Source organism: Elephas maximus, chromosome 4, assembly GCF_024166365.1.
Source record: "Elephas maximus indicus isolate mEleMax1 chromosome 4, mEleMax1 primary haplotype, whole genome shotgun sequence".
Taxonomy (NCBI): Eukaryota; Metazoa; Chordata; class Mammalia; order Proboscidea; family Elephantidae; genus Elephas; species Elephas maximus.
Window position 1 is genome coordinate 159,406,578 of NC_064822.1, and position 12,745 is coordinate 159,419,322.

The 12,745-nt window shown below is 48.5% G+C and overlaps 1 protein-coding gene across 1 annotated transcript in view; it reads left to right on the forward strand.

Moving 5' to 3' along the window:
* Positions 1 to 2,217: 2,217 nt before the first annotated feature.
* PLXNC1 (plexin C1) overlaps positions 2,218 to 12,745 on the forward strand; it is a 174,237-nt gene continuing 163,709 nt past the window's right edge. Inside the window, exon 1 of the mRNA XM_049884041.1 lies at positions 2,218 to 3,671. Within this exon, the coding sequence (XP_049739998.1) occupies positions 2,610 to 3,671 (1,062 nt within the window). The 5' untranslated portion in view covers positions 2,218 to 2,609. The remainder of the gene's footprint in view (positions 3,672 to 12,745) is intronic.

The window sequence follows — 12,745 nt, forward strand, 5'->3', positions numbered from 1 at the left end:
TGCCACAGCCGACTCCTGACAGCAGTGAAGTTCATTGTATTCTTCATCATTCATGGGGAAAACTGCAAAATACCAGCACACAAATCCCCTACTATGCTGCAAAAGGTTCTGAGCTTTGGTAGATATTTTTTAGATACTATTTTTTTCAGTTTCCAGCAGAGTAATCATTCTTAAAATATTCCAGGCAGACGGGAATTGGGGAGTGAGGCCTGATTATTTTGAAGCCTATAAAGCATCTGATTTGCTTCACCTAAGATCTCCTGATTAGTGTCGGGCCTTTCCCCTTCTCCGTCCATTCTCTCCACTGACACTCCAACTACCACCACCACAACAGAAAGGGTGGCCTTATTTCTGCTGGGAAAGCATATGCTGCCTACTGGCAGGCAAAGATCAGGCTATTCAGTTTCCAATGAGGAGGTTATGAGTGGAAAGATGGCCACCCTTAGTTCAGATAGGACAGCCACTGCTGGGAGGATATGATCCTTCAACTGCGCATGGGGGGGGGGGGCAGGAACTCCTGTTTCTCCGCCTCTTTCTCACCTCACCCTTCTTTCCTTATCTTCTGCCTTATCTTTCAGCATTGGGGAGAACTTGAATCACTGTTGCAGAAGTTTAAAGCCTGCAACAGTTGCTCCTTCAGGGGGACTCACCATTTGGAGTAAGCCCACTCACCCCACCCCTTCTCAAAACATTCTATCCAGAGCTGGAGAAGCGGAGGGAAAGGAAAAAAGGGCAGCAAGCAATTGCCCTCCCTGGGGTCTCTGGCCTGGAAATCACCTAGGAAGGGACAGAGATTATTTCCCAGGGATGCATGGGAGTCCTTTGGACCCTCCTAGTGCACCCCTGTTACTTCTGCCAGACTTTGAGGGTGCCAGTGGATGCTACCGGCTGGCTGCCTCAGGTCCCCGGGGGGCACCTGTGCCTCCTCTGGAAGGCCCCCTTCTGAGAAATCTGGAAGGCCCCCTTCTGAGAAATCTGGAACGGATTTTCTGGTGTGCCATAATTTGCTGTGCCCCGGAAATTTTGGGGGACTTTGGAATAATCCAGCTGATATTCGCCCCCTGGGTGAGGTGGTGGTGCCTCAGGGGTTCTAAAAGGAAAGGAGACAGAAGAAAAGCCTGTGGAGAAATAAAGCTATCTGGCTCTAAGATCAGAAGATTGGGCTGGGGAGTGTGAAGCATACTGGAGCATTTAACTTGGGGAGGGGGTTCAATCCAGCCTCGAAGAATGACCTATGGGGATTACTGTAATGGCCACAGGTGTCACTTGGCTTGAGCAGCGTAGGTAAGCGGTCGCGCGCCAGATTCGGATTCAAATTCGGCTCTGCTGTTTACCAGCAGGAGGATTCCAGTAAGTTCCATAACCTCTCCACAGTCATTTTTCACGACTACTAAATGGGCATGACAGTAACAGTCAGTAATGAAAAGAATTGCTATGAGCATTAAACGAGGTTTAATCCACGTAGTGAATTTAGAACAGCGTCAGGGACTCAGTAAGTGCTCAATAAACGTTAGCCATGATCATTAAAGCGAGATGGTGAGCAGAACTTTCTAAGCGCTAGATTTGAGAGCCTGGGACCCCGTTGCCAAGGGAGATTAGAGAACCTTTTCAAATATGAAAGCTCCGGCTCCAGGGATTGTCCAGAAGGAGAGTCTTGGCGCCCACCCTTCTCCCACCTCACTTCCCCGGCCCGTGGAAACCCACTGCTTGCCACAGGGGCGCCTTAATCCCCTGATCCTGGGGCTCGGCCACATCTCCCGCGCGCCTCCCTCCCGCCGTTCCACACCTGTCAGCCGCCCTCGCAGCCTCCCAATGGCCTGAACCCCGGCCCTCCTCTCCAACCCCCTGGTGCCCTGGGTTTCCGCTCCTTGCGCCTCCGAGTGCCCCCGCTGCTCACGTAAACAAAACCCGGGCGTTGGGGCAGCCCCGCGGGCGGACGAGCGCGGGAGCCCGCTCCAAGCGCCGTTAGGGAGCCCCGGGAGCCCCGGGCAAGCCAAGGGGCGATGGTGGCGGCCGCGGTGGCAGCGGCAGGCGGCTCAGCTTTGTTATGAATAGATGAAAGAGGCCACCTACACAGTAACCCAAATTACGAGACTTCCCTCCTCCCTATCTCACCGAATCAAGAGGGGAGGGGAGATGGGCGTGGAGGGAGGGCGGGCGGGCGGACAGGAGGAGGAGGGCGGAGGAGGAAGAAGATGAGGAAGGGGGCCAGTTGCATTCCACTTTCACAATGGGAAAGTGAAACGCACAAGCGCACCCAACCTCTCCAGCCCTCCCCGCCCGCCACACTCCTCTCCTCCTGTCCCCTCCCTTCCCCTCCGCGTCTCCCCGCGAGCTCCAGTGCTGCACAGAGGAACTCTCGGGCGAGGAGGGCGAGAAGGAAGCGGCACTAGAGCGCGCAGGATTTGCCACCGCCGCCGCTGCACAGGCTGCCGGAGAGAGCCCGCCGCGCGCCGCCCTCCCAGCTCTCCTTCCCCGGCGAGCCGCCGGGATGGGGCGGCCGCTGGAGCCCGAGCGCGCGCAGGAGCCACCGCCGCCCGCGTCTCCGTCGCCGCGCGCCTGAGCCGCTGTCGCCGCGCGCCCTGCCCGGGGGCGGCCCCCCTAGCCCCATGGAGGTCTCTCGGAAGAAGGCGCCGCCGCGCCCCCCGCTCCCTGTCGCGCCGCTGCCCCTGCTCGCCTATCTGCTGGCGCTGGCAGCGCCCGGCTGCGGAGCGGACGAGCCTGTGTGGCGGTCGGAGCAAGCCATCGGAGCTATAGCGGCGAGCCGGGAGCACGGCGTGTTCGTGGCAAGCGGCAGCTGCCTGGACCAGCTGGACTACAGCCTGCAGCGCCGGCTCTCGCGCCTGTACCGGGACCAAGCGGGCAACTGCACAGAGCCGGTCTCGCTGGCGCCCCCCGCGCGGCCCCGGCCGGGCAGCAGCTTCAGCAAGCTGCTGCTGCCCTACCGCGAGGGGGCGACCGGCGTCGAGGGGCTGCTGCTCACCGGCTGGACCTTCGACCGGGGCGCCTGCGAGGTGCGGCCCCTGGACAACCTGAACCGCAGCTCTCTGCGCAACGGCACAGAGGTGGTGTCGTGCCACCCGCAGGGCTCGACGGCTGGCGTGGTGTACCGGGCCGGCGACAGGAACCGCTGGTACCTGGCTGTGGCTGCCACCTACGTGCTGCCCGAGCCCGAGACGGCGAGCCGCTGCAATCCAGCAGCGTCCGACCGTGCCACGGCCATCGCGCTCAAGGACACGGAGGGGCGCAGCCTGCCCACAGAGGAGCTGGGCCGCCTCAAGCTGAGCCAGAGCGCGGGCAGCCTGCACTTCGTGGACGCCTTTCTCTGGAACGGCAGCGTCTACTTCCCATACTATCCCTACAACTACAGCAGAGGTGCCGCCACCGGCTGGCCCAGCATGGTGCGCATCGCGCAGAAAGCCGAGGTGCAGTTCCAGGGCCAGGCAGCCCTCGACTGCGGCCACGGCCACCCAGACGGCCGCCGTCTGCTCCTCTCCTCCAGCCTGGTGGAGGCCCTGGACGTCTGGGCGGGAGTGTTCAGCGCGGCCACCGGGGAGGACCAGGAGAGGCGCTCCCCTGCCACCACAGCGCTCTGCCTCTTCAGGATGAGTGAGATCCAGGCTCGCGCCAGTAACTGCCCCTCGGACTTTGAGACATCAGAACAAAACTGCGTAAGTCCTGCCTCCAGGACCCGGTGGGGAGCGCGCCGGTTGGGGAGCCGCGGCTGCGGAGGCAGAGCGGGAGGGAGACGGGGGTTGATATTTACCAGGTCCCGGGTACACACAGCCCTGGCTGCCGCCGGAAGGCCGTTCGCAGACGGTGTTCGAGACCTCTGGCATGTCCTAAGGTCTCCAGTGGGAGAATATAAAAGGCGGAGGGAGGGTAGGAGTTAGGCTCAAAACTCTAGTGAGTGCACCCTGGTGCAGCCCTTCTCGGTCCAAATGTGGACGCTTGTTTGGCGCTGAGCCTCCCCACGCAGCCCCTGTACCCTCATCGCGTCCCCAGGCTCATCCCCTGCCCCTTCTGTGTAGTCTCAGGAGGTATGTGGGTTTGATCCTTTTGGTCCATGCAGTTACCAAACACTGTGCGCTCCGCAGAGAGGCCTTTGAACCTAAAGGGCTTACTGCCACACCCCACTCTTTGTGCCCCACCCCCTACATACAGTAACACATGTGATAAGGTCTGAAGAGTTTACCATGCTGCACATGGGTAAATGCCAGCTTAGGAAAAAGGCTCAAGCTTGGTGGAACAGAACCCTCAGCATGAAACAGTGCAAGGGGGCGGGGCTGTAGCTCTGCAGAGGGTGTGTTGTGATCTCCAGCTGGGGGGAAAGGATGGGGAGGCTGAGGTGGCTTTGTGGGTGAAAGCCTCACCCTGGAGGGGAGAGCAAGGGAAAGTGCTGGAGGTGCTACAGGCAGTTCCTGAGCTGCAGCTTGGTGGACTAGATCCCGCAGCCCAGAGGAATTGTGCTTGAAGCGGGCGAACAGGCTTCCCCTGAGCTCCCAGGGCAGCCACAGCTTGAATCTTGAGATTGGCAGTTCTTTGACCAGAAAAGAAAGCTGCGGTTCAAGAGGGTCCAGTTGATGAGGATTATGGAGCTATTGTGCACTTCTCAGGAGGCTGTTTCCCTTCCAAGGCTGCTGGCACATCAACTCCACATATGGCTCCTGAGAGGGGAGCCTGCTGAGAGCCTCCTTTATAACTGGACAGAAATCACAGAGCAGAAATTAATGGCTACAGGTGTTGCCATTGTTTTGGTTTAAAATGAGTCCAGGAGGAAGGGGAGAAGTCTCTACTTGGAAAATGGGTTGTATTGGTACATTTATTGTAACCACACACAGGAGGTTTGGCTGTAAGATATATTAATATGTGTATAGAAAGACACCCCCCCCACACCCTTTTCTCTGCAAAGCACATTTTAGCAAATATTAGTCCTATTTTCCAGTCAGAAAAAAAAAGAAAAAACTGGGAGGGCTTTTGCATAGAATGGTTACTTGCTTCTTAACTGTGTGCTGGGACAGATGACACCTTCATTTAGTTACCGATAATCATTTAAAAATATATACAAATAACATGTATTGCCCCCTAAACTGACTTAGCCTTGTTATACTCATATAATTTGACATTTGATGTCTGTCTGTTTTAGATCTTTATAATCTAATGGCTCAAGTTTGGCAAAATTGCCATCTCCTTCTCTCTTGAAAGACTAAATTTTGTGTCAAGATTTAGGCACCCTTGGTCTCCAGGGCTAATTACAAGACAAACAACTCAAAGCCCCACAGCAGGTAATAACTTGGGAAGTCCAAGCTTTGCCATCTGACAGCTGTGTAGATATATGAAGCCAAAACCTCTCTCTTGACTGCCTCTCTCTCTACCCTTTGGGTCTTTGAGGACTTAGTTCCCTTCCAAACCCAGCTGGTGTCCTGAGTGCATTCAGAAGCCACCTCTTGGCTTGATCAGGTGTTCCTACTTGCGCCGGGATAGGGAGGGGAAGGGGAAGTGACAGAACTGTTTATCCATCTTCATGGGAGCCTTGGAAATCAAGCAAGGGGCACATGCATGCTGCCAGAAAGCTGGAATTGGAAAAATAAATAATGAAAACAGTCCCCTCCACAGCATTTCTTGCTGCTGTTATTTATCGAGCGCTCCCAGCGTGCTAGGAGCTGTATAGTCTGAAAGACAGGGTCGCTACCCCCCAGCTTGTCATCCAAGTTAAATAATGTACTCTGGTTCAAACAATAGCAGGCTGTGACTGCACAGGTGGGAGCTTGGAGTTTTGCTTTTTTTTTGAATTTAAGTAAATTCCTTGCTGCTAATGTGCATTAAAAAGACTTGATGAAATTGCATTTCAAGAAGGGTTTGAATGAAAAAAAAAAAGGTGGTAGTTTTGGTGAAAAAGCTGACAATTTTCTAACCTATTGAACAGGAGATAAGGTACTTAATTCAACAAATATTTGTTTCATGCCTGCTACTACGTGTGTAAGCAGTGTTCTATGCTAGGTGCCACCAATTTTGTCACCGAAAGGACAATAGCAGGTTGCAACCCTGTTTCTTGGGGTCATGGGATTGGTATGCCCCCAGTTGTCACTCAGAAGAATGATGTCATTGGATTGCATTTGTTCTGCATATTATTTTCAGGTCTCAAATGTGTTTTGGAAAAGGGTTGCTGAATTATAGGTGCCTAAAAAAAAAAAAAAAAAATTTTTTTTTTTTAAAAGAGGAGACATACTTGGAAGACTCTAGAGGGAGCTTCCAGAGATTCCCCCAGCAGTTCCTTCAGTGCAGACATGGGCGTTTTAACAGTATTCCACAGGCAGTGAGGCACAAGCAGCTAGATTTGCTTGCCTTTCTCCCTCTCCCACTAGATGAGTCTCTCTTATTTTCCATCTTCAATCAGCCGTGGGTCGGGAATTGACAGGACTGACTGGGTTGTTTTGGTTTTCTTCTTATCTCACTTTGGCGGGTTCTCCACCCCTTCAGCTTCTCTGCTAAGGATTAATTTACAAGATGCTTGTGCAGGGACGCTGGACTGTTATTTTTCTGCCTTGCCACCAACTTTGAGTACATTTTCAGAACTATAGCAGATTAACTTCAGCCCCCAAATGCCAAGCAGCTGATTTCTGTGGACCATCTCACGAATAATCCTAATGAGAATTTGTGGAGGACTTCCCTAGATATTATTTCTTTTAAGCCCCTCATCTCACCTGAGGTGGATTCTGTGAGGCACCTTCTCATTTACCAGATAAGGAAGTTCAAGACCAGTTAAGTGAATTGCTCAAGATAATAAAACAAGCTTCAGAGCCCTCCAGCTTGAACCTACATCTTCTGAAGTCTACTTCTGCATTCTTTCCCCTATCCTGGTTTCTCAAACTTTCCCTTAAAGTTCCCCTAACCAAACCAAACCCACTGCTATCAAGTTGATTCCAACTCATAATGACCCTGTAGGACAGAGCAGAACTGCCCCGTAGGGTTTCCAAGGCTGCAATCTTTACGGAAGCAGGCTGCCTTGTCTTTCTTCTGAAGAGCTGCTGGTGGGTCCAAACTACCGACCTTCTGGTTCCCAGCCGAGTGCTTTAACCACTGTGCCACTAGGGCTTCTTTCCCCCAACTAAAGAGATAGCGGATAACCACGCCCCACCACACACACTGCAGAATGTGGGGTTGAGGCTAGAGGGTGCCCCCTGAAAGTACTAGTGCCCCATCCTAGGGTATGTTTTAAAACTTCATGTGATTTTTTTTCGTACTACTCCATGATGTATCTGTGCTTGTGTTATTATAAAAAATGAATGTTTTGAATTATGTACAAGTTAATTAATTTAACATCCTATGTCTGTAAACTCCCAGTACTCCAGGTACATCAATGCTATGCCTAGAAAAGTGTTTGTACTCAATTTCGTGAAGTAGGATTGATCCAGATTTGTTTGGTTGCTGTAGTTGGGTCCTGGGTGTCACTGGGGTATAAACAAGGCTGCCCCCCACCTTGCAGAAGCTGAGGGTGGCATGTTTCCCTGTGGTGTTGGCAGACAGCACTGACTTCTCTAGTTCTTTCTGCCCCTTGTGAGGAGACACACCCCCTTCTTGCACACTCACAGTCTAAACCTTGATATAATTTAGCTGTCATGCAGACAACCACAAAATGCTCACATGCGCCCCAGCAGACAGCCTCCTAAGGCACATCTAGCTATTGTGTGCAGAAGTAACATCCCAGGACCACTGGGCAGTGCGGCCTGTTGACCTCAAAATCCACAATTTTCCTGTGACGTTTATTCTTCCTCTAGTTTGTGTTATAGGAGCCCTGCTGGTGCAGTGCTTAGAGCGCTTGATTGGTAGCCAAAAGGTTGGCCCTTCGAACCCACCAGCAGCTCTTCGGGAGAAAGATGAGGTTGTCTGCTTCTGTAAAGATTTACAGCCTTGGAAACCCTATGGGGCAGTTCTATTCTGTCCTACAGGGTCACTATGAGTCAGAATCGGCTTGATGGCAGTGGCTTTTTGGTTTTAGTTTCTGTTATAGTCCTGTCAAGCCATTTTACTTTGTTGTTAGTTACTGATTACGACTCGTGGCGATCCCGGGTGTGCAGAGTAGAACTGCTCCACAGTGTTTTCAAGGCTGTGACCTTTCAAAAGCAGATCATCAGGCCTGTCTTCAGAGGCCCCTCTGGGTGGATTCGAACTGGCAACTTTTCAGCTAATAGTTGAATTAGTAGTCAAGCGCTTAACCATTTGCTCCACAATGGTGGCTTTTATCCCCATAAACATTTGATATGCAAGGGTGCATTCAAACAGAGCAATGGCAACGATAGCACCTACTTAGAAAGAGGGAAAACCAACAAGAGGTCCTGTCCGCTGAATAGTCACTATGTGCCAGGCTCTGTACTAGCACTATAAATGCTTTATTTTCATTTGATTGTCATAGGCACCCTATGGTGCAAGGACTGTGATTGTTACGATTTTATAGATGTGAGGCCCAAAGAGTTCAATAAGTTTCTAAACAACAACAACAAAAAAACCTGTTCCTGTCAAGTCAATTCCGACTCATAGTGACCCTACAGGACAGAGCAGAACTGCCCCATAGGGTTTCCAAAGGGCAGCTGGTGGATTCAAGCTGCTGACCTTTTGGTTAACAGCTGAGGCACTAGGGCTTCTATCAATAAGGGTCTACAACTGGCAAATGACAGAAGATTTAGAATTCGAGTGGTCTGGCTCTAAGGCCTGAACTCTTAACCACAACCATGGACAGTCCAGCACCATGGACACTGGGTTCGGATTCCAACCCTATCCTGCAAGGAACAAGTTAGACCACCTGCAAGCTGGGCCCCGGATGAGAAGAGCTGCTTGTGGACAGTAAGACATACTATAGGACTGAGTATCCTTGGTTGTGAAGTAATTTCCTGGTTCTGCTTACTTGACCACTTGAAGTTCTGACTCTGGAAGAGTTATAGTTCTCCAGGCATCAATTTCTAGACAATGTTGGTATTCTTTGTATTCAGGCCTATAAACCTCAGAGAGTGGTCAGGGCTACAGGGCCTCTGGGGGCTGCTTCCTAGTTTTTGTTCATGGAGATAACCTAGCTCATAAACTAAATTCAGAGATCTCAGACTGTCAAATCAGGATTACAGACTGTCTTATGTGATTAACAGCCACAATTAAAATGTAAGTGCCAGAAGGTAAGGAATCTTGTAAAGTTTTGTTCTGAGTTGAACCCAGTACCTAGCATAGTGTCTGGTATGTTGTAGGGGCTTTAGAAATATTTGTTGAATGAATAAACAAAGAGTTTTGGTATATCACGTTGGGAAAGTTGTCTGTACTTGGTAGCAACACTTGCTTTAGTCAAGGCCCTTCATACTCTCTTAACCATTGTCCTTCTCTGATGTGTGAGAACCCTGATAGGAAGCAGAGCACCAGGATAGGCAGAAGGACCCCTTTCTTCCCTAGCTCTAGGCTGTCTGGCAACCTCCACTCCTCCCACTCTTCCCTTATATCTCCATTCATTGGAATAGACTTCTGGTCATGCTGACCTGGGAATTGACCTTGACCATGGAAACACAGGAACTTTGATGTTATAATTTAATAGTGTGCATGACCATGCCTTTTAACTACCAGAGAAAAGGGCTTTATGCCATAGAACAATGATTCTCAACGTGTGGTTTCTGGACCAGCAGCATCAGCATCATCTAGGAACTTGCTGGAAATGCAAATTCTTGAATCTCACCTCAGATTTACTAAATCAGAAACTCTGATTGGGTGAGACTGGCAATCTGTGTTTTAACAAGCCCTCTAGGTTCTAAATGAATAAATGCATGCTCAAGTTTGAGAACCACTGCTGTAAAGTAACAATGCCCCTGATTTTCCTTGTGATTCCAGCTGTGGCACCTGGGATAGAAATCTGTCCCACTTTTTCATTGCATTTTACTTATGACCATAGAAAGCAACCAACTCATTCTACTGCTCTTATATTTCTTATACTTTTTTAAATGCTCGACACCTGGAAAATACAGACTTAGCATTTTTGGCTTGTAGTCTGATTCCCGAGAAACTCCAGGTCTTTGTTTAATTGGCAACATTACATTTAAAAAAATATATATGTATTTTATTGTGTTTTAGGTGAAAGTTTACAGAGCAAACTAGTTTCCTATACAACAAATTGTACACAAAGTGTTCCATGACATTGGTTGCAATCCCCACACTGTGTCAACCTTGTCCCCATTTCCTCCCGGGGTTCTGTGTTTCCTTTCGTATGGTTTTCCTACCCCTTCCTGACTTCTAATCTATGCTTTTGGGCAAACATTGCTCTTTTTGTCTCGTATAATTGTTTGTCTATGGAGCATGTTCTTTTCAGGTGGTACTGTTTATTTTCTTAGGCCTATCTATTGCTTGGCTGGAAGGTAGTTTCCAGGAATGGCTGCAGTTCCAAGTCAGAGGGGTGTCATAGGGCTATAGTGTTGGGGGTTCCTCTAGTTGCTGTCAGACCAGTAAGCCTGGTCTTTTTTTCATGAGTTTGATTTTTGATCTATATTTTTCATCTGCTCTGGCCTGGACCTTCTATTCTGATCCTGGTCAGAGAGGTCAGTAGTAGTAGCTGGGCACCATCTAGTTCTTCTGGTCTCAGAGTCGTATAGGCTGTGGTGCATGTAGTCCTTTAGTCCTTTGGACCAATTGAACCCTTGAGTCTTTTGTTTTCCTCACTCTCCTTTACTCTGGATAGGAAGAGACCACTAGGTGTACCTTAGATGACCTCTCACAAGCTTTTAAGACCCCAGATGCTACCACCGAAGTAGGATGTAGAACATTGATTTTATGCACTATGTTATGACAATTGGCATAGATGTCTCCTGAATCTATGGTCCTTAGCCTTCAAGCCTGGTATCTTCATCCCAGGATGTGTTTGGTTGTACATAAGAAGTTTCCATGACTATGCCCCTTGTGTGTTCTATTGTCTATGTTAGTATACATGCAACATCTGTAAATAGGTATGTAGAGATAGCCACAACCTAACCTGTATCTGTAGGTGGGTGTGCTCCCTTGCATTCTCCCATGCCTCTTTAACATACCTATCTATCTGTATATCCCTTTGTAGATTATCGTTTGTTAATATTGTTGTTGTAGGATTGTCTGTTACAGTAATTGCCATAGTTGCCCTTTGTTCTTATGTTCATCTCAATGTCTTCCTTTGCCATTGACAGAGGAAGTATATAGAGTGTATTACCTTTCCCTTCACCAGTATTACCACATGTCCTCTACCTATTTAGTAATTACCCTCCCTCCCTTTCCCTTCCCTGGTAACCATCAAAGAATGCTTTCTTCTGTGTGTAAACCTTTTCTTGTTTTTTTTACAATAGTAGTCTCATACAGTATTTGTCCTTTTGTGATTGGCTTGTTTCATTCAACATAATTCATCCATATTGTGAGCTGTTTCATGAATTTGTCATTATTCTTTATCATTGGGTGGTGTTCTGTTGTATGGATGTACCACAGTTTGTTTATCCATTAATCCGTTGCTGGACACTTAGGTTGTTTCCATCTTTTTGCTATTGTTAATAATGCTGCAATGAACATGGGTGTACATATGTCTATTTGTGTCACGGCTCTTATTTCTCTAGGTTATACACATAGGAGTAGGATTGTTGGAGTGTAAGGTATTTCTCTTTCTAGCTTTTGAAGGAAGCACCGTATCGTTTTCCATGGTGGCTGCACCATTTTACATTCCCACCGGCAGTGTGTAAAAGTTCTGTCTCCCTGCAACCTTGCCAGCATTTGTTGTTTCCTGGTTTTTTTTTTGACTAGTGCCATTGATGTCAGGGTAAGATGGTATCTGATTGTAGTTTTAATTTGCATCTCTCTAATGGCAAGTGATCACGAGCATTTCTTCATGTGTTTGTTAGCTGCCTGAATGTCTTCTTGGAGAAGTGTCTGTTCGTGTCCTTCATCCATTTTTCAACGGATTGTTTGTCTTTTTGTTGTTGAGGTACTAAAGTTTTCCGTATATTTTAGAGATCAACCTCTTATCAAATATGTTGTAGCGGAATTTTTTTTCCCTGTCTGTAGGTTCACTTTCTACTGTTTTGGAGAAGTTCTTTTGATGAGCTTAAGTGTTTAATTTTTAGCAGGTCCCATTTTTCTACTTTTTCTTCTGCTGTTTGTGCATTTTTAGTTATGGTGGTATTCTATTTATGCCATGTATTAGTGCCCCTGGTGTCCCTGTTTTTTCTTCCATGCTCTTTATAGTTGTAGGTTTTATATTAAGTCTTTGTTCCATTTTGAGTCAGTTTTTGTGTGTGGTGTAAGGTATGGGTCCTGTTTCATTTTTCTACAGATAGATATCCTGTTTCGCCACCAGCATTTCTTAAGGAGACTGTTTCTTCCCCATTTAATGAACTTTGCTCCTTTGTTGAGGATCAGCTATCTTGCAGGTGGATGGATTTACTTCTGGGTTCTCAGTTCTATTTCATTGGTCTATGTGTCTGTTGTTGTACCAGTACCAGGCTGTTTTGACTACTGTGGCTATAGAGTAGATTCTGAGATCAGGAAGTGTGAGGCTTTCTACTTTGTTGTTCTTCTTCAATAATGCTTTACTTATTTGTGGCCTCCTTCCTTTCCACATAAAGTTTGTGATTACTTTTCCCATCCTGTTAAAGAATGCTGTTGGAATTTGGATTGAATTGCATTATATCTATAGATCGCTTTGGGTAGTATTGACATTTTCACAGTGGTAAATCAGTCTTCTTATCCATGAGCATAGGCTCCTTTA